This window comes from Hydractinia symbiolongicarpus, chromosome 1 (assembly GCF_029227915.1).
Source record: "Hydractinia symbiolongicarpus strain clone_291-10 chromosome 1, HSymV2.1, whole genome shotgun sequence".
Taxonomy (NCBI): domain Eukaryota; kingdom Metazoa; phylum Cnidaria; class Hydrozoa; order Anthoathecata; family Hydractiniidae; genus Hydractinia; species Hydractinia symbiolongicarpus.
In genome coordinates this window covers 25,289,734-25,315,198 of record NC_079875.1, presented here as the reverse complement: position 1 = coordinate 25,315,198, position 25,465 = coordinate 25,289,734, and the positions used below count along the sequence as shown (strand labels likewise).

The following is a 25,465-nucleotide window of genomic DNA, read 5'->3' as shown; positions in this document are numbered from 1 at the left end:
TTTAGAGAAATATTTTTTAAATTTAAGTTAAATAATCTTAGCGAATTTGCTTCACAATTTTAAAAAAGATATCCTGCAACGAAATCTTTTTCTTTGGTCAATTTTAATTTTTTAGGATTCCAATAGATCGCTCTATTCAGATTCTAACAATGATGACAATGATGACAATGATGACAATGATGACATTGATGGTACGCCCTCTATCAAACACTAATTTATTTATTTTGACAATGAAAACTGATTGACTGTAAGGTAGCCTTTACATGGACGCAAAATGAGATTTTAAATTCTATAACATGTCGTTCTGTTTACACGAAGTTTTTCATATCCAGGTAGTGTGAACTGCACAAGCTCAATAACTTTGTACACATGCGCAATAACTTTGTACACACGCGCCATAGTTTATTTCGGATAAATCATGTTTGCATGAAAATTTTGAGGAAGAATTGAAATCTCATTGCGGTCCCGACTGAACTCTACCAAAAAATGCAACTGTTCATATCAATTATTTTTTTCAGATGTGTGCGATAACAGTGGAGCAGAAGAGTTATTGGTAATGATACTAAATATGTTTAAGATATCTTCACCTTTTATAATAGCCGTTGTGTATCTGTGCGCAAAATGGTACCAGAGCAGCGATATCTTGCCCAACGATATCTAAGCACGTGGATGTCATAATTCAATTCATTTATAATTTACAGCAGAGATCTCAAAAATTTTCACATAAATTGACATCTTGTACGCGGACTTAAATTCTCTCCAAATTTTATATTGGTAGATTCGCGAAATGATTTCCTAAAAAAAGTCTACAGGTAAAAAGCTCATTGCATTTTCATTTTTATTTTTTCTTGATTATGGAAAAGGAGAATTTTAGGAAAAAAAAGTTCCTACAAAATATATAAAGTCAGTGACCTGTGGAGAATTTCACCGGTTCGCCCATCTTTTTTATACTGCATTGCATGCGTCTAGCTACTGGCGGTAACATTTTTCGTGACAGACAGACGGAAAACGGGTATTGCAATATATACTGGTGGTTAACCCGTGGAACAAACCACGGGAATTTGTTATGGAATTACTCTGCAGTAGTCCTGATCCCTTGAATAATACCCTTATAGGCATAGAAGCAAGCTCAAAAACACATTTTTCTTTTTTCGTAAAATAATTTATCGGAAGTAGTGTTACGCCGCTTACTCGCAAAATACGTGTATTTAGCAATAATTTGCGCATTTTTGCTGCCAGTTTAAGAAAGATGCTGCTCTTGTAAATAGCGTGTTAAAAGCTAAATTTGACATTTTCTTGCACTTTTGTTTATTTAAGAACATAAGAAAAACAATTCCAGCAAAAAATAAACCCATCCAGCGTTAGCTAAAATTTAGACATTCTTCTTTGTTATAAAAATGTGCATTTACGAAAAAATTTCGAATTCATATTTAATAATTGTCATTTTACTATAATTCGATTTGTAAATTGTTCTACGGCTTTTAAGCCGGTAGAACTTTAAAATGGGCTCCTTTTTGTCGCCGCTTTTACTACAGAGAATAGTGAAGCACAGAAGGGTACAAGTCTAGTGTAGCGGTAGGTAAATTATTAATTTTTGGGTATTGATAGCAGAACTACCCAGTTGAACATAGTACAAAAACCTATTATCTTTACAAACAAGTCATTTTGCATTATTATTTTATGTTCAGTTGGTTTCGCCGTATAAAGCGACAAATTGCTTTGTTATATTTTTAGTAAGTGGAATTTCTATGAATCTAGATTTGTATTTGTATACAGGGAGTTCTAACAGGCTAACAGGCTTCATTATAAAAAAGGAAATAAATCAAAAATGTAGTTTTTGTTGATTTTTACGTTTTATAAAAGCAGTGTTTACACACTTGAACTCGACGGCTATTTTCATGAAAACGCCGGGTTAAGCCATAAGTAACTCTTTGACCCGGCGTTAAACTCAAGGTGAAGCGCCTAATAAGAGCCACAAACTGTGTTATATGTTTAAGTGAAGCGTTTTAGCACAGATATAAAGTATGTCGTAAGTCGATTAAAGTTTAGGCTATAAGTGAAAGTTTAAGAATTAATCTCAAGGTCAGGCTGAGAACTGAGTAATGGTCTACCGTGTCGCACATCCATTTATACATAATAACCTTGTCCAAAAAAAACTTTATCGCGATCTTTGGTTTAAATAAAAACACAGGAAACAACCTGTCGTTAACACAGGACTGAGCGGTTCGTACAGGTAAAAAATAAACAAGGTTGGCTGGGATAAAAAACAGCGGAAAAACATTAAAGGAATAGCAATAAATAAGGCTAGCTATAGCTATGTGACTATAGGATGCTAGCTACCTCAAAATCTTCGTTCGTTTTAAATACACGGGTAGCCAGCCTTAAAATATCGCATTTTGTGTAACAGGATGCGTCTTTTGCAGACAGGCAGACAAAATATTATGCTATTATTATAGAGGTTGGTGAATTTAAGAAAAAAAATTACAATAGTTCTTTCTTGTGAAAATCTCTTACCTTTCTGGCATTTCTGAAATTAAAGTTGTCAGATTAGAAGAAAGAATTTTTTGTTATATTTCCGTTTGTATAATCATAGGACAATTCTACGGGATACTCGCCGCTACAGGTAGAGTTATTGTTTTTAGTCTGTTTGTTCGTTTGTTTGTTTGTTCACTCGTTGTTATTTGAACATTTTTTTTCATAGAATGACGATGACGTTGCTTATCAAAATACTTTTACAGGTAATTATGAAATATTTTCAGTAATTGAAAAATGATATTTAAAACCTTTTATTTTCATAAACTGGTTTTCTCTTTGTGATTCTAGAAGATGAATACGTTGCAGCAAAAAAAAATCTTGAGACAAGTGCAGAATTAAGGGACGCAGTAAGTTATTGCAGGATCGAGCAATTCTCATGTTCTCATGACATGTGATAATTGTATTTTAATACCGAAAATAATGTTTATTAGTTGTAACCTTTTCCTTTCTCTTTTATTTTAGGAAACCAATCCAGGTAAATATATTTGATAAGCATTATATAAACCATCCGGCCCCGTTTCCATTTTGCAGCATTTTGCACTGTAACATAAGAGATAGGAAAGTACCAATGTTAGGACAGACCCCTTAGCAGTTTCCTATCCCACGTTAAATTATGGATCATCCCCGTTAAATCAACGATAGAAGAGTCCATAAAATCCATGTGCACTTTACCACTTTACGTCAAATAAGCGGGCATGCTCTATAATATCTGTCCAAAACCCCCTCCCCAGCCGTATCCCCCCGGGCCCCCTCCCCGTCCCATGGGTCCCTACCCACCCTCATCTGTCGTGTCCCACAATTATAGTGTTATGTGTGTCTATAATGGCCTCTGGCCAGTGTGGTAATACCATCTTCCATAATTATACGCTTATCATCATCAGCATTGAGAGCGAGTTTATTTGTTTTTATGGTATGAACATCATGCTTAATCGATCGAAAGGTCATCTGTTCCCTGTAAACATTTTCACCCTCGAACAGACATCTCTTGTAGTCATCGAAACCTATGGTCTTCCTTACCACACACTTCTTGACACCCTTGCACCTCTTATCCTCACTACCACATAGCTGTTTGTAAGCGTAGGTCTTCGCTCTTAGGGCGACAAACTCCGTCATTACCTTGCCACCTAACTCGTCCTTCATCAGCCCAATGATCTTTTTATTCAAACCTAATGGTAGAGGTCTACCATCTTTCTCATCGTACCCTGATGTGTCAAATCTCAAAGCTATATCGTCGGCGATATCTTTGTAAAAGTCGTCGGTTTTTATGTGGTAGACGAATGAATCCGTATCCATGTAGCAAAGCTTTACATCCACACCATATTTTGGTCTCATATAATCATAGTGGAACTCATACATAACCATCTTGGACAAGTCGAGAATTGCCAGTCCCAGGTAGATTGGCTTATTCATTTTGATCTTGATCTTGGACATCTCTATGCCCATCAGTGTTTCCGAGAACCACGTGCTACCCTTAAAGTTGGGCTTCATCACCAGCTTCTCATATTGTTCTTTCTTGGTAGCCAAACGTATATCCTTCTGCCTTCGCTGATTCTCCATTGTCTTCCCAAAGACCGAATTATTCATCAGCTTGAAAAAGTCCTTTTCGAAGTCATTAGTTGATTTGGTACGCAAATCAGTGTTGAAATCTATGTACGACTTCAACCACGCACTCTGATCAAATCTCAAGACCCTATGAACCTTCTCAAGAACAAGACCATGCTTCAACGCTTGATCAAGCGCACGGATATGAGTGATATATTTCTTCTTGTCTGAAAGACATGGCGTCAGCTTCTCGACGCCATTAATGATCTTCCTCTCGGGCATGAAAGGAAGGTCGTTATGGGAATCATGAAGCTCCCGTGGATAGCTAACATCAACCTCAAGGATGTACCCCTTTTCACCGTTTTCCACAGCTAATCGTGAAATCAGTTCGGGTGTAAAATCAGAAACCATTCTCTTTCCCGTCCTAGGAGAGTTTACCGCACGATTGAAAGTGTTGGTTACCGGATCGTGAACAACTTTTCCACTATTAATAAGACCTTGGAGAAGTGCGTTTCTAAGAGTTGGTGTAGGTCTCGGGGGTATCGGTGCTGGTACGGGTTCGGGCAATTTACCAACGTCATCAACCCACTCAAACCCACCGGTCGGCATCTTCTGAATCATGGCCCAGCCGTACAAATTATTTGCATCGATGTACTGGAGATAGCTATTCATATCCGATGTGTTGTACTCGTCCCCCATATACTTATTGTTGGCTTTGACGTATCGGTGGACAGCCTGACACAATCCACCCCTAATACCACTCTCAATGAACATGACCATCTCCATATCCGACAATAAATCTAGACTAACCTTGGTCTTTTTCAAAAAAGCCTTCCAGGCTAATCCTGGAGCAGTGTAAAAGTGAGCAGGGTCTAGATCGTAGTTTCTCAAGCATGTTTCTCTGAATGTCTCAAACACATCACTCAGAAGCAGAACATCCGTCTTGAGATAGATATCATGATAAACGCCCATATTTTCAACTTTCATGTCCTTCCACACCTTCTGGGCATGCGCATAATCGGCATCGCTGATACCATTCATGTTCAACTTGCTATAAAAGTCATCTTTCGAAGGAAGCCTGGTTTCATTAAACCTATCGAATGAATCAACATACTCATATGGGTATACACCCTTCCTTCTCATTATGTTGAATTGCTCATCATTGAAGAATTTTCTAAGGTTTTTACACTGATCATCGGATAGATTGTCAGCTAAGGAACCTAATCCTCTTGACATAAATCTAAATGAATCGATGAATCTCAGCTTTATCTTTTTGTCTTTGGTCTCACCATTTTTGTCGGTGTATTCACCAACCTTAACATCGGTCGAGAAAGAGATATATTTCTCTTTATTTTCAGCGATTACACTCATACCACCTTCTCCATACTTCCTCGCAAGCTCCTTAATGAATAAATGCGCATCGTAGCCACTCAGATTGTGGAAGACAACCGGAATATAATTGGGCACTTTGTATCGGATATTACATTCTCGATGGGCAGCCCCGCGAAACTTACCGGTGAAATGGCAGTGATCCCTAACCTTGATGTCATCCTTGTCATCCTTGTCATCAAATTCTTCCATGCAAATGTGGCACACCACGGCTCTCTTGAAACTGTCACGCTCCTCCTCCGTCAGTGGATCCATTGCTTTGTGAGGAAACATGTTATATAACCTTTTCGCCTCAGAAACTACATGATCTACAAAGCGCGGAACACAGTCCTCACCGCGGTAAAGATTCAGAGGGTCCGGCACTTCACCATGAGCATATTTACTATAACAACAGAATCCGGTGGGAACATGTTTACCAACTTTCTCGGTGGATGATCCGCATTTTCTCTCATCTTCTGGCAACTCTTTTGTAAAAGCTTCGAAATCGGCATACATGATGAATGGGGCTTTGAGCTGAAACTTACCATCGGTGAAGGTTAGGGTGCTACCCTCCTTAGGGAGTTGAATCTTAGCGGCATCGTTATTCTTCCAATACTCAAAGTGCTCATCCCTTTTCTGTTCGCTTGGAAAACCAGAGAGACAATTCAAGCAATAATGCTCTCTATGTCCATCCTTCGAGTTAACCTTGCTCAGTACACCGCTCAAGTTTTTAACAGCAATGTAGTGCTTCTTATCACCCTCACACAGCAAAAACAAAACAACCGTCTCCTTACGGTCAAGATGCTTCGACTTGCGACACATGTAGATACCTTCTCCCTCATCCTTTGTCAAAACATGCACAGCGACATCGGGGTTCCTTCTCTCAAACAAATTTATCTTGTTTAGCGCCATTGGGAAAGTTAGACCATCCCAATTATACTTATCATGCTTCTTAAGGATTGAGATTCGTTCAGGGTGATTATCGATCTTATCATGATTGAGAGCAGCGATAATAGCCCATCTGAAACATTTATCATCATCCTCGTTATGAGGGTTAATCACAGATCGCTTTCCACTGAAATTCTTAGGTAGCGGCAAGTAAGAACTACCTCTAGTTAATTTTAGTTTGTGAAAGTCCACATGCATATGTAGGATCCTTTCAATTGTGAACCCGCTGGCGGGTAGAGCAGGGTTTTCAATCTGCTCGATTATCTTATTACACATCCGATCGAAAACATCAGAAATGTCATCGTAGGCGTGCAGTATCTCCATATAACTATTGAAAGCTTTATCGACATGTACACACGGGGCATCGCTCGAGCTGGTGTCCTCCCTTACCCATTTCACCCACAAGGTCGCCTGAGTCTTCAGCCACTTCTTCTGCCCTAGCACGTCACTCATCAACCTATTTACGACGTGCTCGACCTTTTCGAGAAAGACCCTGACATTCTTCCCACCATCCGAGTTTATTTTGAAACGTTTGTATGAACCTACAAAAGCTTCTTCAATGGGGGTATAGGGGTTTTCCTCCTCCTCCTCCTCCTCCACCTCCACCTCTTCCTCTCCACTGCCCTTTTTATACAAACCCATGATCTTATCCTTCATGGTTTTGAAAGCTTTGCTCGCTTTCTCCTTAATAGCCTTAGGTACATGATTTATTAACCAGTCTCTCCATTCGATCAACTTGCTTTTCAAATCCATGTCTTGTTGGCTAGTGCCCGGTCTCGGTGCTGGTATGGGTGCTGATACCGGTCTTGGCACCGGTATGGGTCTAGTGCCCGGTCTCGGTGCTGGTATGGGTGCTGATACCGGTCTTGGCACCGGTATGGGTCTAGTGCCCAGTCTCGGTGCTGGTATGGGTGCTGATACCGGTCTTGGCACCGGTATGGGTCTGGTGGGTCTCGGCACGGGTACGGGTCTGGTGGGTCTCGGCACGGGTACGGGTCTGGTGGGTCTCGGCACCGGTATGGGTCTAGTGGGTCTCGGCACGGGTACGGGTCTGGTGGGTCTCGGCACGGGTACGGGTCTGGTGGGTCTCGGCACCGGTATGGGTGCTGACACAGTAGTGGGTGTCAATAATTCGATCAGATCGGCCTTTCTGAGCCTTGAGTAGCCACGTAGGCCGCGTTCTCTAGCGAGAGCTCTTAATTCAACAACTGTATTTCTCGAAGTCATGCTTGGTTATGATATACGATTTATGAACCTTTAAGATGTTTGGCTATGATATACGATTTTGTAATCTTTAAGCCATTTTTATAAATCGTAAACCGTGTTGGAGGGTCGTGAGTGTCCTAGTTTGTGGGGCAACCACCATGTTAAATTGTAGTAAAACACGCTTTGTGATACATACATCGATACACCATGGGTACCCACCCATTGGCACCTCGAGGGTCGTGAATCACATTTGTTACCCGTCCGAGTAACAAAAAATGCCCTAACAATCCGACCCCTCAAATATATTGTCTTATGACAAGATCTATTGATGCGCGACATATAGGGCATTTATCCCCCCTCTTCTCCAATTTATTTGCGCACGATAAACAGCAGCAAAAATGCCCTGTTCTACCATGAACAATGGTGGCGGTCTTTCGTTTAGAAAGACAAATGATACATCTATCATCTTCATCAATGTCATCGTCTGCGTCGTCCTCATCATCAACCTCAACCCGTGCTGGTACTGGTCTAATCGGTGCTGGTACCGGTCTAATCGGTGCTGGTACCGGTCTTGGCACTGATACATTTGGTCTCATCACGGGTCCTGAAAATTCGGTCACTTCGAGATCCAGCATCCCTAGGACGAGCGGCAAAGTCATATCGGGATATCTTGCGGGTACTGTTGATACCAATAATTCGATAAGCTCAGCCCTTCTGAGCCGCGAGTATCCACGTAGGCCAAGGTACCTCGCTCTGGCTCTTAAATCAGGGACCGTGAAAAGATCAAAGTCATCAATATATTCTCTACTGTGTATCAAATCGAGAACGATTCCTGAAGACATGCTTGGTTGTGATATACGATTTTGTAATCTTTAAGATGGTTTTATAAATCGTAAACCGTGTTGGAGTGTAATGAGTGTCCTAGTTTGTGGTTGCCCCACCATGCTAAAATTGTAGTAAAACACGCTAAAACACACATACACCGGTTAGACCATGGGTACCCACCCACCAACACCTAGAGGGTCGTGACCGGTTAGACCATGGGTACCCACCCACCAACACCTAGAGGGTCGTGACCGGTTAGACCATGGGTACCCACCCACCAACACCTACAGGGTCGTGACCGGTTAGACCATGGGTACCCACCCACCAACACCTAGAGGGTCGTGACCGGTTAGACCATGGGTACCCACCCACCAGCACCTAGAGGGTCGTGACCGGTACACCATGGGTACCCACCCACCAACATTTGTTACTCGTCTGAGTAACAAAAAAAAAAAGGGTTGTTCAATCACTTGGATCTTTTGTCGTTATAACGTTTTTGAGCTTTTAGATATGCCTCCCTGTTTTTCGACCTCCACCTCGAACAGTATCCATACCATTCCTTCTTGGTATCCTGATCGATGGTGTAGGATGGGTCGAGATCATTCTTCTCAATCACCTCAACCAGTTTAGCCTTTCTCATACCCACGATATACTTAATTCCGCGGGATTTAGCAACCTCTCGCAACTCTCTCAGTTTCATCAATTTGTAATCCGGTGTGGTATCCATGTCTGACATATTAATATAATATAAAAAACTTTAAGCACTTTTATCGTACCACATCATAACAAAAAGGAGATAAATAAAGGTTTGCATAAATAAAACATGTCAAACCCTAAACTTCAAGAGACTTACTATCAACCTCAAAATTTATGGAAAGGACAAAAGGCAGTTCAGAGCTTAAGAGGATTCGGTTTCAGGCCAAAGGAGGTTAAGAAGTGGCTATCAAAACAAGCATTTTGGCAAGTACATTTACCCGCTCCAAAACATGTTGAAAGACCACATTATGAAGTTACCACCCCTAATGATTTACATCAATTCGATTTATTGTACATGCCCGGTGACATACTGTATGGTAATAAATATAAGTACATTTTGTCGGGAATCGATGCTGCTTCCAGATACAAGGTAGCCCGACCTTTGAGGACCAAGAAAGCCAAAGAGGTTGCCGCTATGATTGAGGACATCTACAAGGCAGGACCATTAACTTATCCGAAAACTTTCCAATGTGATAACGGTTCAGAATTCAAGGCAGATGTATCAAAGCTGTTGGAGAAGCATAAGGTTGAAATTAAAAGAGCGACTACAAAATATAAGCATACACACACAGCTTTTGTTGAGGCGTTGAACAAGATACTTGCCGAAAATTTATTCAAAATACAAGATGCCCAAGAACTGAATGATTCGGAAAAGGTATCATCTACATGGGTTAAGCATCTGTATAAACTGATTGATAGGCTAAACGATACAAAGACGCAGATGATTGATATGAAGCCAAAAGATGCTATTATAATGAAAGAGGTGCCTTTGGTTAATCAAGAGAGCTATCCACCTGAAGTAGAATTACCTAAAGATGGCCTGTATAGATATCTACTACAACCTGGTGAAGAGCATGATGATGGGCGGAGACGGGCAACCGATAGAATATGGTCGAAAAACACATATAGATTGCGTGAGGTAATAGCACAACCTGGTAACCGTGTAATGTACTATGTTCAAGACGGACCCGGACGGGCTTTTGTAAAAGAGGAATTGATGTTAATACCTGAAGATACAGAATTACCTCCTGATTATGTGCAAGGTTGGTGAAAAAGGGGGCGATATCTTTACCTGTTTCTGGTAAAGATGATTGTGCCGAGGATCGCGCGGGGCGGTCGGCAGATAGGGCCGCTATGGCTCAGTCTTGGGGAGGGGACGATCGCGCCGCATAATGTCACAAACCGCCTTAATATTAATTTTTATCGTACCACACGAAATATGCGAGCGGTGTACATGCGCACATCACTAACCTTGATTTACGGTCCTTCTGAGGCTTTGAACCTGGTCCATTAGACTTTTTTCAAACTGGTTGCGAGTTTCGCTCTCCATCTTTCTGTCGGTTTTCGTCATCTTGTCCAGAGCTTCGTAGTATATACCGCTCAGGGTTTGAAATTCAATGTGACTAATGTCGTCATTATTCAGAGCCCGCGAGACGGAGTTTTCAAACACGGCGATGGCGGACGTCGCAACATCATATAATTTCATGACCTTGTCAAGTTTGCTCCGATATCTTTTAATCAGGGCCATGACGGAGCCCGTGAAAATGGTTCCGGACAGTGCTACGGCTCCCAATCCCACGGAAGCGGGGATTCCGATGAGCGTGGCACCGGTTACCACCGAACCTATGCCCGAAGCGACGGTTAGGGCCGTGGCGCTGGCATTTAAAAGCACCAGTCTGTGCAGCGTCTTGTTATATTTCTCATATTTTGTATTGAACTTATCACGTAATTTTCTAAGCTCCCCAAGTTGAGAGTTCACGGTATTAGTATTAAACTTGTCCTGCTCGCTCGAATACTCGGGAGCCGTGGGTAGCTTCGGATAAATCTCTGCCATTGTGTGGTAACTACAAAGAAAAAAACTTTACTCTAAATAACCTATATCCAGTTTATCCAGATCCTTGAGAGTTCTATGATACGTATCACACAAATTCTCAAAATCGGCTCTACAGATCCGAGTGTGCCAGAGTAGCGTTTTATCGAAAACATCGATGGCATTTTGTACAACGCGATATGCGGCTCTTAATTTGATAAGTTTCTCCCGATATGTCCTAACATATTGGGCGGTAACCGCATAGGAAGCCGAGCCCAATAGACACATACCCGAATTCCGCATGTAATTTCCATGGGTACCGCCCAAATTTCTAATAATGGTCACCGCGGTCGCTATCGAGCCGGTAATTGCCGCGGTTCCGGATAATCCCTCCAGAATCGACCATATGATCAGAGATCCTCCGTGTTCGTGTGTCCTGTCTTGGAACTTACCTCGTAATTTCACCAGCTCCTCAAGTTGGGAATTGGATATATCCGTTTTAAACACTTCTTCTCTGGTACTAGAACTCTCTGCCATTTCTATTATATTAGGAAAAAACTATCCTCTAAATAAATAAAATAATGGCGGACATTGATATTGATCCGTTTGGTGACCACGACCAACCCGACGAGGGTACCGATGACTCCACACCTCTGGTACCGAGGGAGCGCACGCGCGTGCAGATACACACACCTGATGAAAAGGAGACATCATTCGGTGGAGGCTCCACTCAACGTACCAGAGTTTTGCGGGAAATGGTTGATGTGTTGTATGATAGATTATCTGAAGGATCCCTGTCAAAACCTGAGGTGCTACATACAGACCTTTTTGAAATTAAGGATGGTGAATTATACTACAGAGATAAAAACGAACCTTTGACAAACAATGGAAGACTAAGGGCCACCGGTACTATATCAGATATATTAGGCAAGAGAAGGCTGCGTAATTTAGGCTTTGACATACCAAAAGGTAAGATTACAGCCCGACAAGCTGCTAAGCTAAACAAAATACAAGAAGAATTACCCTCGTCATCTAAAATAACAACAGCAAGTGATGTAGAATTAGAAGCCATATCCGGGGATGTGGTAAACAGTACGGAAGATTTAATTTCATTGGTCAAACAATCTGTAGACCATGAAGCAACCCAGACCGGTGATCTATTTGAATATCCTATGCGTGAATTGCTAGGATTGGATAGATCATTGAGAAACATAAGAGGAAGTCTTCAGGATGAAGTTGCAAAAAAGGTTCAGCTCGAACAGCATATTGACAGAGAAAAAAACAAGTTGGAAGAGATGGAAAACACACCAAATATGACCGAGGAACAACAAAATGAAGCGAAAGAAAGGTTGAAAGGTTTGCAAAATGAGTTGAAAGGCCGGCAAGAGATTATCGATATTCTCAAAGGTAAACTTAACAGTCAAATAAAAAGCATCAGGGAGACGATTACAAAAGTACTTGACAAAGAAACTACATTGGGTGAAAAGATACGAACCCTATTCCGTGAGCAGGGTATCACTGTTGTCAGCGTACTAACGGCATTTGGTATGGTTATCGGCCTTCTAGTAGAAGCTTTGACACCAGGGGGTGGGGGGTCATCCACCGGTAATACAAAAAATCATGAAAAAACCGAAGGTGGTGCGAGGGAATGGATAAAGAACAAGCTGAGCGCACTAGGATCTCTCCTGGGTAGATTAGCCAGTGCCGCAGCCGCATCACTACCTGGTATAATTGGATCCATCGTATCGTGGATCCTAAATAGAGCAAAGGAGGCCGTCGGTTGGTTGAGTCAAAACCTGTGGGCTTTGATAGTCGGAATCGGAGGTCTGATGTACACCTACATGGTGACAAAACGTTAGTGGAATCTGGAATATATGTTACATGACACATGTAACATAATACCCGCGGCATGGTACTATTTTTCGAAATACCACACGGCACTCCCGACACCAATCATGCTTAGCGCGATAAATGCCAATTCCCTCTCATGCTGGTCATTGCTGGGTGTATAAAAGTCGCTCAATACGGGTTTGCGCGGAATATCTGTGAGAGGTGATCCTCCAAATACTTTTTTATATTCCCGCATCGCGTCATCCAGCTCCGTGAATTTACCCTCGGCCTTCTTCTCAAGTCTGAGCTGCTTATTAATAAAGTCAACCCTCTCCTGTCTTTTACGTTGCCATATAACCTGAGCCTTCTGCAGTTGTTCTATGGCTAGATCATGCCGCTTCCGTTCCTTATCTATCCTATCCTTTGATAAACTTGAAAAGAGGTAGCTTGATCCGGTAAAGGCCAAAGCGTTCGCGAAGGCACCTCCCAACATCATTGCAATTGAAGCCATGTTTATATAATCCGATATAATATGGTGGCGTTATTTTAATGCGATAGCCTCGGAGGCTATGACATCAGAGTCGTCTATGACCTCGGTATCCACCTCGGTGTATTCCACCTTGGGTAAAATACTCTCAACTTTCTTACGTCGATATAAAACCCAGACCAACCATTCCAGTATTCGCAACATTATATATTTATAGTTTCAGGTATAATTTTTTGCTTAACTAGATATTCTCTTGTCATCTCACTTGCGGCGACTATGGCTACAAGCTTTCCTGTATCTTCCAGGTCAAACTTCTGAATTGAGGGTGGTGTCATTTTTAATACCTTTTTCCCGAGCATTGAATAGCCTACAGCGAAAACGCATACGACCGATGCCTTATAAATATCGTTGACTATACTTTTCTTATCCATGTCTTATATTTACTTCAAGATTATAGTATCGCGATATTATCCCTTTATTCCATTTCAAGCTTACTTATTCTCACGGTTTTTTTAGGATCGGAGGGTGGTGGGGTACCCTTCACCTTAATATTTTTGTCCTTATTTTTATACACGAAATAAGCACCAATTAAGACTAGTACTATCACTCCTCCCCCCATTATGGTGTAGTTCATGGGCCCTCCATCTGGTTTATGGCCTTCGGTCATAGAATCCACATCTATTACAATATCATTTGAATCTTCGGGCTGTGTTTGTGCTTGAGGCGTCGGCTGTGTTTGTGCTTGAGGCGTAGGCTGTGCTTGATTCTGTACCATGAGCCATTTTTTATATTCCTCCCTCTTTTTACGGTTGTATTCCGCCAACCTCTTACCAGATTCAACCTTTTTAGGGTTCTTCGTTGTCACCTGAATAGGGGTCTGTTCCTCTGACATCTTTATTATCTATATCTATATTATTATTTGCGTTTAAATTTCTTCCAGCGATATAATGCCTACCTGTAATTAGACCCACACTGATTGGTGATAAGAATGAGCCGAATCTATAATACAAATCGCACGTGAACCTTTGAAGGGCGGAGTTTAGGAATGGGTCATTCTCCAGGTCATCTCTCAATGCATCTTGATTGTTTATTCCTAAGACTGTACAGGCCCCCATGGAATACATGTGAATGATTGATTGCCCCAAAGACTTCACCATTTGACCTGATAGTTTAGCTTCATAGATACTAAAGAGTTTCTTTACCTCTTCATCTTTGAGCTTTTGAATTTGCTCGTCCGTATACATTTTACCCAGGTATAGCTTGCTATTTCCGGTTAACACACACTCGAGCAATTTTTGCCTCTTGCCATCATCGGGTGTAGGACCCTGAATAAAAATTAAGTTGTCAATTGCAGTTTCAGCCATTTTCAATAGCGATAGGTATTTTTTAACACAAAAAAAGCAAAAACTAAGTACTAATACTAGTAGTAGTACTAATATTATGAAATTGATATATTCTATCATGGTCCTATAGGAGTCTATAGGAGTCTATAGGAGTATTATAGGAGTATTATAGGAGAGTCTTATAGGAGTCTATAGATCTGTTAGATACTTTTGTTACAAGAGTCTTGTAACAAAAAAAAAAACGTCCAATCTAGCAAATCACATAAGTTCTTGGATGTTCCATTCTCATGACTAAATGTGTGTATTTGCCATCTTTTAGCCTTTCCTTAACCTTCTGGATCTCTGACCGTGATTCAATGACATCATTCTCTTCATGAATAGTTGCGAGATCTTGCCTGTCCTTCGGATACCACACATATAACATTTTCGCCTGCCTTCGTAAGTTCTTCGGTATCGCGGTGTATGATTGTGTGAGTAGCCACATGGTGTGGTTTCGATGCCGACCGCTGATGGCCAGCTCCAGCAGTGGTTGTCTCTTTTTGTCCAGTTTCTCATCTGCGATTATATCGTCGATCAGGAATAATGTTTTGTATCCCGCACAGAAATCCGTCATCTTTTGAATCCATTCGTACAACATGCCCATGGGCTCAATTAGAATCACATATCTATCCCTCCAGAACCATTTTCGACACATATATGTCTTGTTCCATCTTAATGTTGGACATATAATCACAATGAAATCGAAGTGATCAAAGTATTCACTCTCTAGTAGTGTTACAACGCGTTTAGATTTTCCGCAGCCCGTGGGACCGACGAATAGTGCCGTGTGGGGATCTTTCATGTAGTCCATCTTAATATAGTACATCCATAATTTCACCATTTTGAATATTTAATTGAGCATCCATGATTAGATATATGTAGGCGTTTAAGGATCCCGCGGTTTCGGCCGTCTTTTCAACTTGCAGTGTGATGCCCTCGCTCGCATTTTCAATCCGTCGGCCGGTCCCGTGCAGTGAGTTTTCATCTATGGTTCTGAAGTCCAGCCACAGGGCATATTTCGTGGTTAGGTAGTCCGCGACCTTCACGTCATGTAGTTGCAGATGTTTCTGTATTTCACCGGCATTGCCGTCCCTTTGCTTACCCTCTGCGAAATACTTGCATATTTCACCATAATGCTCAAACGGTTGCATCCCTTGAGCGAAAAGTTGGTTAGGCTTACCCTCAACTATGGCGGATACCTTTTTGATCTTGGGATTGTAGAACTTACCGGTATCTCGTTTGTAAGCTTTCTCTTCCTCAAACAGAACCAATATACCCTTCAGAGACTTGCATGGTGTATTGAACGACCAATTCCACGTTGTGTCTGACTTATCCACCCTAATTTGTCTATGTCTCAAGAATCTGTCATAGAGCACGGCCATGTTTTGGTATTCATTTGAGATGAATCTGGCGAGTGTGGGTTGTGTCACAATCTCATATTCTAGAGATATGTTGGAGATTTTGTATTTGGCATCCGGTGCCGGTGCTGTGGCAGAACCCGAAGGTTTGGTAGGTGTTGATAATACGACCCTGTCGTAACTGTTGAATGTTATCTCATAACACAGCCTATTACCTAATCCGGCCTGATAATATGGGATCGTGCTATCCAACATTTCAATATCTAGTGGTATGGTGAACTTATTTTTGTATGCATCATAAATAGCCTTGTCCGCTACCTCCGATGCGTCTTTATCCGCAGCTCCAACTCTCAGTTTCATACAGTTTTCTGTACACCCTTCATCAAAGATGATACCTTGTCTTATTGCATTTCTTTTTTCAGACTTGGTTAGCCATAAATCTCTGTAGCACCCGAAAAGATCAAAGTCATCAATGCTCAGAATCTCGGTACCCTCGAACTTGATGGCCAACTTTTTAACAATTGCCCTCCCTATGTTAGATACTAATGTTCTCTTCGTGTCGACTTTTGACTCGAGTTCAACGTCGAAACTTATTTTCGAAGTACCGGGAACAATGACATCATCGTTACCTAAATTAGGGAACCTAATCAGGAGTAACTGGTTCTGATCAATCTCACTTGGGTTGTGAGTGACAACTACTTTTTGATGCGTTCCTTTTACGCCATGTGCGGTTCTAAGTGAACGCTCTGGGTTTAACTTTTTCCCGTATTCCATGCTATTCCATATTACTTTTATTTTATTTTACTTTAATTCGGTTAATGCTACGGTATCATCTGTCCGCCGTATCTCTTATGTGTAGGGTAACTGTTGTCTTCATACCACCCCATAGCACCTTACCATCCTGACCTGTGACTCTCATGGTAAGTGATTGAAGTAAACCTTTCTTTAGTTTCTTATATTGCGGATTTTTCGGTTCAATATATGTAAAATCACCACCATACTCGGATATATGATATGTCATCAGGTTGTTGCTATATTCACCATCTTTAAGATTTAACGAGTTATCCAATTCATTAAGATTAAAATGTAGTTCCGTTACACCCTCCATATTGAATATTTTACTCAACTTAGAGTTTCTGGCTAGTTGTGTTGATTTTACATCACCTCTCACGATTGAATTCAACTCCCTCCCTGTGTAGTGCTGACCCTGTTGTAACCTAACCGTGGTAACTCCATCAGCCAAGGGTATATCTATTGGAGCTGTAGCTACATATGTGACATTATCCGAAAACGTCTCCACGATCGCAACCTCCTTTGTACCATGCGAGTTGTCTATCGGTTGATACAGATAGATTTTCTTCTCGCTATTTACGTCCTTTATTGTAATATACATTATTATATTAGAGATTGTGAATATATTTAAATCAAAGAATGGATGACATTTTCAGATATAACCCGAATGCGACATATAAGCCAAATGGAGGGCTTGATCTTCAAATATTGGGCGCTAGGGATCTGTACAAACAGGCCATTATTGTGTCTGAAAGTGGCTCTTTCCCCGCTTCCTTTCCTAATATTTTTACCAATTATGAACTTAGTCATAACGCGCAACGTATGAGAATTTGGAATGATCAACCTTTTAGACTATGGCAAACCCAGCTAAATTTCGCCACTTGGTGCGCTTCAAGTGCCTGTGGGGTAAGTTCCGAACACCTGAAGGATGGTAGATCTATGGTCAGGTTGATATATCGTTTTCATGTGTATTATCACATTAGACGAATCATTAAGCGTCTGCAGACACCTCTACCCTTTGAAGATAGTTTTAATCAATATGACAATCCCTATTCAAATGAAGAATTTCTAAAAATCTGTGGTGAGTATGATGTTGATTCCAACCCCATGAAATACAGAGGTCAGTACTTTTTCACTTCATATCAAAAAAGACGTAAAGACTATCCAACTCCCGGGTTGAGTTATTTCACTAACGACTCCATGACGCGGTGGATTGTGGAAAAATCCGATGGATTTACAAAAACGGGCCTTGTGAAGATCTCGAGCAGTGTTAGGGCCTATGCCTATCTTGTTCTTAGTTCTCAAGCCTCGGCACGCTCATCCATCCTCGGTAATGATTCAAGTGCTCTGACCGCTCAAAGAGTTTTTATGAATAACCTTGAGGATATTGTTAACCGTAGGGTCGATATTCAGGAGGACATTAAGCGTTATCAGGATACTCTAAACTACGCTTCAAGTAAGGTTGATTATTCCGTTGGTCAGGGTATTTATATGATACCTAGTGACATGAATCTCAGAATTAAGACCGGTGTGGTGGGTTACAACAACAAGATTTTGATATCGGGTGAGGATCTTACCATCGGTATTAATCGAAAGGTCAATGTTATTGAAAAAACAGCTGAATCACATAAGATAACTAGAAAGAAGCCAGTAACACCCGATCATCCTGATCATACTGATAAACACATTACCGTACACCACGTGGATACTACAGATAAACACATTACTGCACCTTACCACAAAGATACTCCTCCTACACACGAAGATGAGAAGATCGCTCTTGTGATTGTTATGACAACGGGTTATTTCATATGGTATTTGTTTAGATAAAGATTGACGTCAATTAAATGTCAATCAAGCCAGAATAACAATAGAGAAACAATGCATTCCTTACATACCAAATATCCTTAGCAACGGCTACTTTCGTTTTGACTTTTTTCTTATGTAAACAACTTTCTGGTATGTAAAATATGTAAAATCCTATTGTTATGAGCGTTTGATTGACAGATGGTAGATAACAAAAACTGCTTTCTGATAGAATCTATAAAGTGGTATAAAGAGATATAATAGTGAATATAAACACAATGGCTTTTCCAACAGTTGAAGAATTTGAACAAAACATAGAACAAGTTACTCCAATCATAAAGTGGAGAGAGCTGCCTAAAAACGATATTTACCTTGTTAAATATGTGAAAGAGATGGAAATATCAAGACCTGGTGCTCTTTCTGAAAAATCTATGTATGCGGAGGTTCAAGATAGAATGGGAAATAAATATAAGACATGGTTGCCTGCAAAACTTTGTGATGAATTGAAGGATTATGGTTGGAATGGTGATGCCTTTGTCAGATCAAATGGTCTCAAGCAATCTCAAAAGAATCATCAAAATCGATTCTTCAGTTATGACATTATGTGGCGCTAAACCTTGCAATGTTGCAATCATCTTTACTTGTTTCTGGTAAAGATAGACACACATAACACTATAATTGTGGGACACGACAGATGAGGGTGGGTAGGGACCCATGGGACGGGGAGGGGGCCCGGGGGGACACGGCTGGGGAGGGGGTTTTGGACAGATATTATAGAGCATGCCCGCTTATTTGACGTAAAGTGGTAAAGTGCACATGGATTTTATGGACTCTTCTATCGTTGATTTAACGGGGATGATCCATAATTTAACGTGGGATAGGAAACTGCTAAGGGGTCTGTCCTAACATTGGTACTTTCCTATCTCTACATAAGAAGCTCACGAGTTTCTTTCCTTAGCGTTGTGCGCTACAGCAGAAGATATAGTCAAATGAAAAAATGTCTTTTATCTTATGTTTAAAAAACATCTGCATGAATTTCAATAATAGCCATTTTACATCATGTCAGTATTTTACCTTCAAGAATGCGCGCGCATGTACAAAATTCATCAACTTCATTTTTCATGTTAGATAGTAAGAAACCGCTACCAACACCGAGACAAATTCAAGAGGAGGTGATTGTACGTACATTGTTTTTTTTATTGATTTAAAATTTCAAACTGACTTTATTTTATATCGCAAAGTTTCTAAATGACAAAATCTCATTATAGGAATGCAGTACCACTTATTCAAGTAAGTATTTATTGTTTTTTAAATACAATTAATCTTTAAAATATCCCTAAAACTTAAATGACAGTTGTCATGTCTTCAAATGTGAGAAAAAATGGTTGAACTGATATGTTTAGACTAGGCTTTGTAAAATTTTATAAAATGACCAAGTTTTACACATAAAAAATTTCTAAAATTAGAGCGTTGCTTTGAGTTTACCTACAGAAAACTTTAAATTAAATGTCTTAGACTAGTTAGGCAAGGATGACATGGGCTTAGACGATTTTTATGTTCACCGGGTAACCAATTTAAATCAAATGTTTAAGACTAGTTAGCCAAGGATAAAATGGGCTTAGACGATTTTTATGTTTACTGGGTAACCAATTTAAATCAAATGTTTAAGACTAGTTAGGCAAGGATGACATGGGCTTAGACGATTTTTATGTTCACTGGGTAACCAATTTAAATCAAATGTTTAAGACTAGTTAGCCAAGGATGACATGGACTTAGACGATTTTTATGTTCACTGGGTAACCAATTTAAATCAAATGTTTTAGACTATTTAGCCAAGGATGACATGGGCTTAGACGATTTTTATGTTCTGGGTAACCAAAAAGTATTGTTTTTGCTCCTCTGTAACGGACTCCTATAATAAATCACGTTTTCGCTGTAGAACTTTGTGCCTAAATGGCTGTTTTCTCAACTGAATTTTTTTGCACAGCAATACAAAGACCTGTGCCAGCACCGCGGCGTGCTAAAACGATAAAGGTATGTTAATAAATATTACTCCAACCATAAGTTTTTTGTGATTTATTTTGTTAAAAAAAAATCAAAGACAAATTCAACGTTTTTTAGATTTTTTAGCCTTTTGGGCAAACTTGAAAATGGTTTTGCGAATTTTTACGGGAATTAATTTTCGTGAATTTAGCACAAATTATTTCTTGCGAAAATTGTTAAAGAAATTGCTACTTGCAAAATTCGTGAAAATGAATTATTTGCATCGAACTTTAAATCTTCTTTTCCTTTTTTAAAAATAATTTACACAAATCTAAATTTTATTATTTTATGCCTCCTAAATAAAAACCAAATGTCATTCAATTATTTTTTCACGAATTCCGCAAACTTTTTCGAAATTTAGTTTTCTCAAAATTAGTGCAATGCTACTAATTCTATATTTGTAGCATTATTTTGTTTAGGAATCAACTCGAGAAAAATGTACTACTATTTGTTTTAACTTCATCTACTATTTTATCCCCGTAAGTAAATTTTCCGAATGGTAAAGCCGTTGCTTGAGTTTTTTTTAGTAACAAATCTTCCCTTCCCTTTCTTCATATATGAATATATGAATGGACAATATGTTAGAAGATCTGTTTTTCTTAGATTTTGAAATGTTCGATACACCAAGGCCAAGAGCAACAACGGACTCTAATCTAGTATGTTAGTTAGTTTGCAACATAATTTACATGTAACTTCTTTTTAAATATACTATACTCTGATTTTTGTATTTAGACAAGACAAGAGGGTCCAGGTAAAAGTATTATTTTATTCGGCATTTTTCACCCTTGAAAAGTACTAATATCTGTCTAAAGTATTTAATATCAATTTAAAAATGGGTAAGATTATTTGTAGCACATAACATCCCTCAGCTGACGAGAATTTCGCCCCATATCTGGTATGATGAACAAGTAAAACAGAAATTATTACAGATTCATTTATTTTAGAACTAACTTTTTTAATGCACGTTCATGCAGAAAAAGAGGTAAAAAGTTTTAATTTCAACATTACAAATTTAATTTTAGTTTAACAATTATGTATTGGCAAAGGTGTAACCTTTTTTGTATACCTCTTCTTTAGGTTCGTTTCATCTATTTTTTAAAGCAGATATTTAAGCCACATTTGTGGCGCTTTGATTAGCAAAAAGTGTCACTTTTCTTTTTATTTTCTTTTGTTCTTGTTATCAATTTCAACAATGTCTAAGTTTTATATGGCTCAGGTAATATGAAAAAGGGTAAAAACGCAAAAAAACATTTAAACGTACCAGCTAGTTGCTGAAATAAGTCCTTACAAAGTATAATATCTGGAAAATCACGTCTATTAAAGTAGTTCCTGAAAAAAAAGTAAAGATTTTTTTTTTAATGTTTTAGGGATTTGAAGCTGAAGCAAATGGTAATATATTACTTTCTGTCATCCTCAGCAAAAAATACTTAACCTATTCCATATCTGAAAGAAAGTGAAAACTCAAAATGTTTGTTTTCATAACGTTTCACCTGTACATTTTTTCAGCATATTCATTGGACCCAACAGAATGTTGTCATTCAGAGGTAACACAATTACCACATTTGACAATAAAATTATTTTCTCTTTCTTTAGTATTTTATAAGGTAATATTTTCTTTACTTTCAGGTTGCTTCCACTTGCAGTAAGTAACAATTCTCACCCTGCATTGTTCTTTTTTTTATTAAAAAAATCAGTTAGATAATTAAAATAACTACTAACACATCATTGGCATGCAAAGTGCTTTTCTATTGTATTTTTTTATTGTAATTGATATATTGATATATTTCTTAACCTCAGACAGTGCATTTTTAGGTGATCTTAGGCATCAAAAACCCAAATATTTTCCAGGACCCCGATTATGCTGAGTCCTCGCTAAAGTGACGAAATTTGTCCCTCTCACTTTTAAAATCGAAGAGTGGGCTTCGCTTTTTAAGGATTTTCTACTATTCTTTCGCGAACAAATATAATGCAATGAACCTACAGGTTATTTTTCACTTAACCTCTGCACTCCTACACAGAGTGTTTATCATTCTTGTGACTGAAGAAACATGTCCACTTAAGACTATATAAATACTAAATATTATACCATCATATCTATTTCAAATAAAATCTAAGAGTGCACGCATTGATACAGTATTTATATGAACTATCTATTTTTTTATTTTAACAAATACAACCACATATCTCCAGCAACTTCAATTTTATATTTAGATTTTGAGTCAACATTTTCAAGCTTGTGTACTAATTACAGTACATTATCGTCAATGAAACCGCTTTTAAAATCGGTAAGGTGACACTGTAGACTGAAGTATTAAATATACTTTTACCCTAACTTTCAATAATGAGACCTAGCTGTGAACTTTCTATATCTCTGTAACATGTGCTTTTTACATATGTGACAAAAACTGATACTTTTCGATTTCTGATTTCTGACTACTAAAATCTACACTTACTTAACGGGAAGAATACCTGACTTTTCTTATTTTTTGACTAGTTATCAAAAATTCTAATGAAATTGACAACAGTCAAATTACCTGTGGTGTATGTTTCTTCTTTTAAAGTTTATATTTTTTTAATGGGAAACAATGACTTCACTCAACGGATTATAAATTGATCAGGAAAAAAAAACTTTCAGAATGCTATTTTAGCCAATTAAAGAAAGATTTAACCGGGAAATATCAACTTTTTAAAAGGCGGACACTTCTAATTAGCGACAGTGAATGAATAATGTGTTCGCCACCTTCTGTTTTGCGTGTATCAATTTTCAAACATACGATTTGCATGTAATGATTAAAAAAGGTCGATAATTATTTTTAATAAATAAATAAATTGCGCACCCCTTGAAGCACTGAAATAGGTAGTACTGAAAACATTTTTTGTAGGGTATGCTTCGGGATTTATGCAGTCGCGATCGTCAACATCTCTGTAAACATCTGGATTCTAGGAGAGAATATGAAAAGCTAGCACACTATCTACAAGAACCATTGAAGCTCACACAAATTGAAATAGATAACCTGTTCTTAGCAGGGGAAAATCCTGCTTCATTTTTTTTAAGGCTTTTATGATAAAGAAAACAGATTTTAAAGTCAGAAAATTTTAACAGTATATGAAAGAGATGGGCAGAAAAGATGTGCTTGATTATATGAAGAAAAAAGAATGGCCTGAATTGTTTCTTGAAATACCATTTGATCCGCGGGAAGAGCTTGTCTCGTATCTGAACAAGTCTCCGGGTAATTGGAAGATATTTGCTTCAAAGTGTGGATACTCCTCTGATGACATTGCACTTATTCAAGGCAACCACATGGAAAAGAAAAGTGCTACGGAGTTTTTGCTGACTATCATAAATCAACGATGCCCAGATTTCACAATTGACAATTTACGAGAAGCATTTGCTAAAATGAAGCGACATGACCTGATTCATTTTTTGGATAAAAAGACATCTATGGTGGCTTAATATGGAATAAAATGAAACGACACAAAAAAACATAGATATTTTCAGACATAAAAAGAATTAATATTAAGCTGATGATACAAAAGTCGATTAGTTGCGTTTCACACATAAATACGTTGCTTTAAGCGAGTTCAAAAAAGTTCTCATTATTTTTTTTCTAGAAGTAAACTAAAATCTTTGAGAAAGCCATTATCTACAAATGTTATTTTAAACAAAATTAGCTAAAAGTTGTTTTGCATCCTTATATCCAGATCCATTTAATAGATATTTACTTGCACTGAGAAGTTGGCTGCTTATCACTTAATTTTAAAGTAGTGACGATTTTGGACTTTTTTTTAAAAAAAAATGGCGGCATTTTAGACGAAGTCAACTGAATTTGTGCCCAAAATATAAATTTTTAAAAGTGTCTTGAAAAAATAGCACATGTTTTTATAAATGGACTAAAATGTTATAACAGTTCATTATCTACAAATATCATTTGCTTGCTCCGCCTAATTCAAAATTACATAAAATTAATCACTTGAATTGTGTAACATTTTTGAAAAGACTTTGTTACAAATTGCCATGTTTGCTTTTCTTTGTTGTACGAGTTTTTAAAAAGTTTTAAAACAACCACACTTTAACATCTATTTGATTTATTTACTTTAAAATTTTACATTTGTTGCACCAAATAACTAATTGCTATATTTACATCATGTTGGAAACTGTTTATTGTTATAAGCAGGTAAAAAACAGGACTTTTAATGTGATACACTGGTCTATTTGTAGAACGCAATTAATCAACTCGCGCATCACCAGCTTTATAATCCAATCCATTCTTTTGATATTCACCCAATGTACCACACCAATTGTAATTATTTTTTTATCCACTATTTTTGTACACCTATATATCACATTTATTTTTCTATTTGTATATTTTGCTAAATCACTTTTAAGAAGTTATTTTCTCGAGTATAATATAAAGTAAGATGTAAACTAGAATACAAAAACTCCACCCATGGTTTGTCTGTTTGTTTGTAACTGTGTTTACAACGCACGAAATCTTAAAGTAACAAACAACAGACGCGATATAAATTCAACGTCTAATCAATGTTAGTTCTGCCAAGTCAATGCAACTTACGTAATTTTAACGTCTTTCTAACGTTGCCCTCTAAATGAATACAACGGTCGTTTATTGACTTCGTTTTAACGTCGTTACCTCAGCGTCTTTCCAACCGATGTAACGTTGATGTAATGTCGCATAAAAAAAGTTCAACTTGTTTTTATTGTCCCCTCCCTTCGACTTAAATTTAAGTTCGCATCGTTGACGTCTTTTCGACGTCGTTA

The 25,465-nt window shown here is 38.6% G+C and overlaps 1 protein-coding gene across 5 annotated transcripts in view; it reads left to right on the top strand.

Moving 5' to 3' along the window:
- LOC130648215 (uncharacterized) overlaps positions 1–25,137 on the top strand; it is a 29,474-nt gene extending 4,337 nt beyond the window's left edge. For 4 of the 5 annotated variants that reach the window (XM_057454261.1, XM_057454255.1, XM_057454268.1 and 1 more), the window contains 18 exons: positions 116–191; positions 519–553; positions 2,594–2,623; positions 2,702–2,738; positions 2,824–2,882; positions 2,998–3,010; positions 19,774–19,823; positions 19,914–19,935; positions 20,633–20,679; positions 21,108–21,126; positions 21,292–21,344; positions 21,421–21,439; positions 21,633–21,670; positions 22,056–22,077; positions 22,195–22,232; positions 22,315–22,330; positions 22,900–22,973; positions 23,571–25,137. In XM_057454261.1, the coding sequence (XP_057310244.1) occupies positions 116–191; positions 519–553; positions 2,594–2,623; positions 2,702–2,738; positions 2,824–2,882; positions 2,998–3,010; positions 19,774–19,823; positions 19,914–19,935; positions 20,633–20,679; positions 21,108–21,126; positions 21,292–21,344; positions 21,421–21,439; positions 21,633–21,670; positions 22,056–22,077; positions 22,195–22,232; positions 22,315–22,330; positions 22,900–22,973; positions 23,571–23,753 (831 nt within the window). In that variant the 3' untranslated portion in view covers positions 23,754–25,137. Of the gene's footprint in view, positions 1–115; positions 192–518; positions 554–2,593; positions 2,624–2,701; positions 2,739–2,823; positions 2,883–2,997; positions 3,011–11,571; positions 16,968–19,773; positions 19,824–19,913; positions 19,936–20,632; positions 20,680–21,107; positions 21,127–21,291; positions 21,345–21,420; positions 21,440–21,632; positions 21,671–22,055; positions 22,078–22,194; positions 22,233–22,314; positions 22,331–22,899; positions 22,974–23,570 lie in introns of those variants that run through there. The other variant, XR_008982925.1, reaches the window with a different exon arrangement.
- Positions 25,138–25,465: the final 328 nt, after the last annotated feature.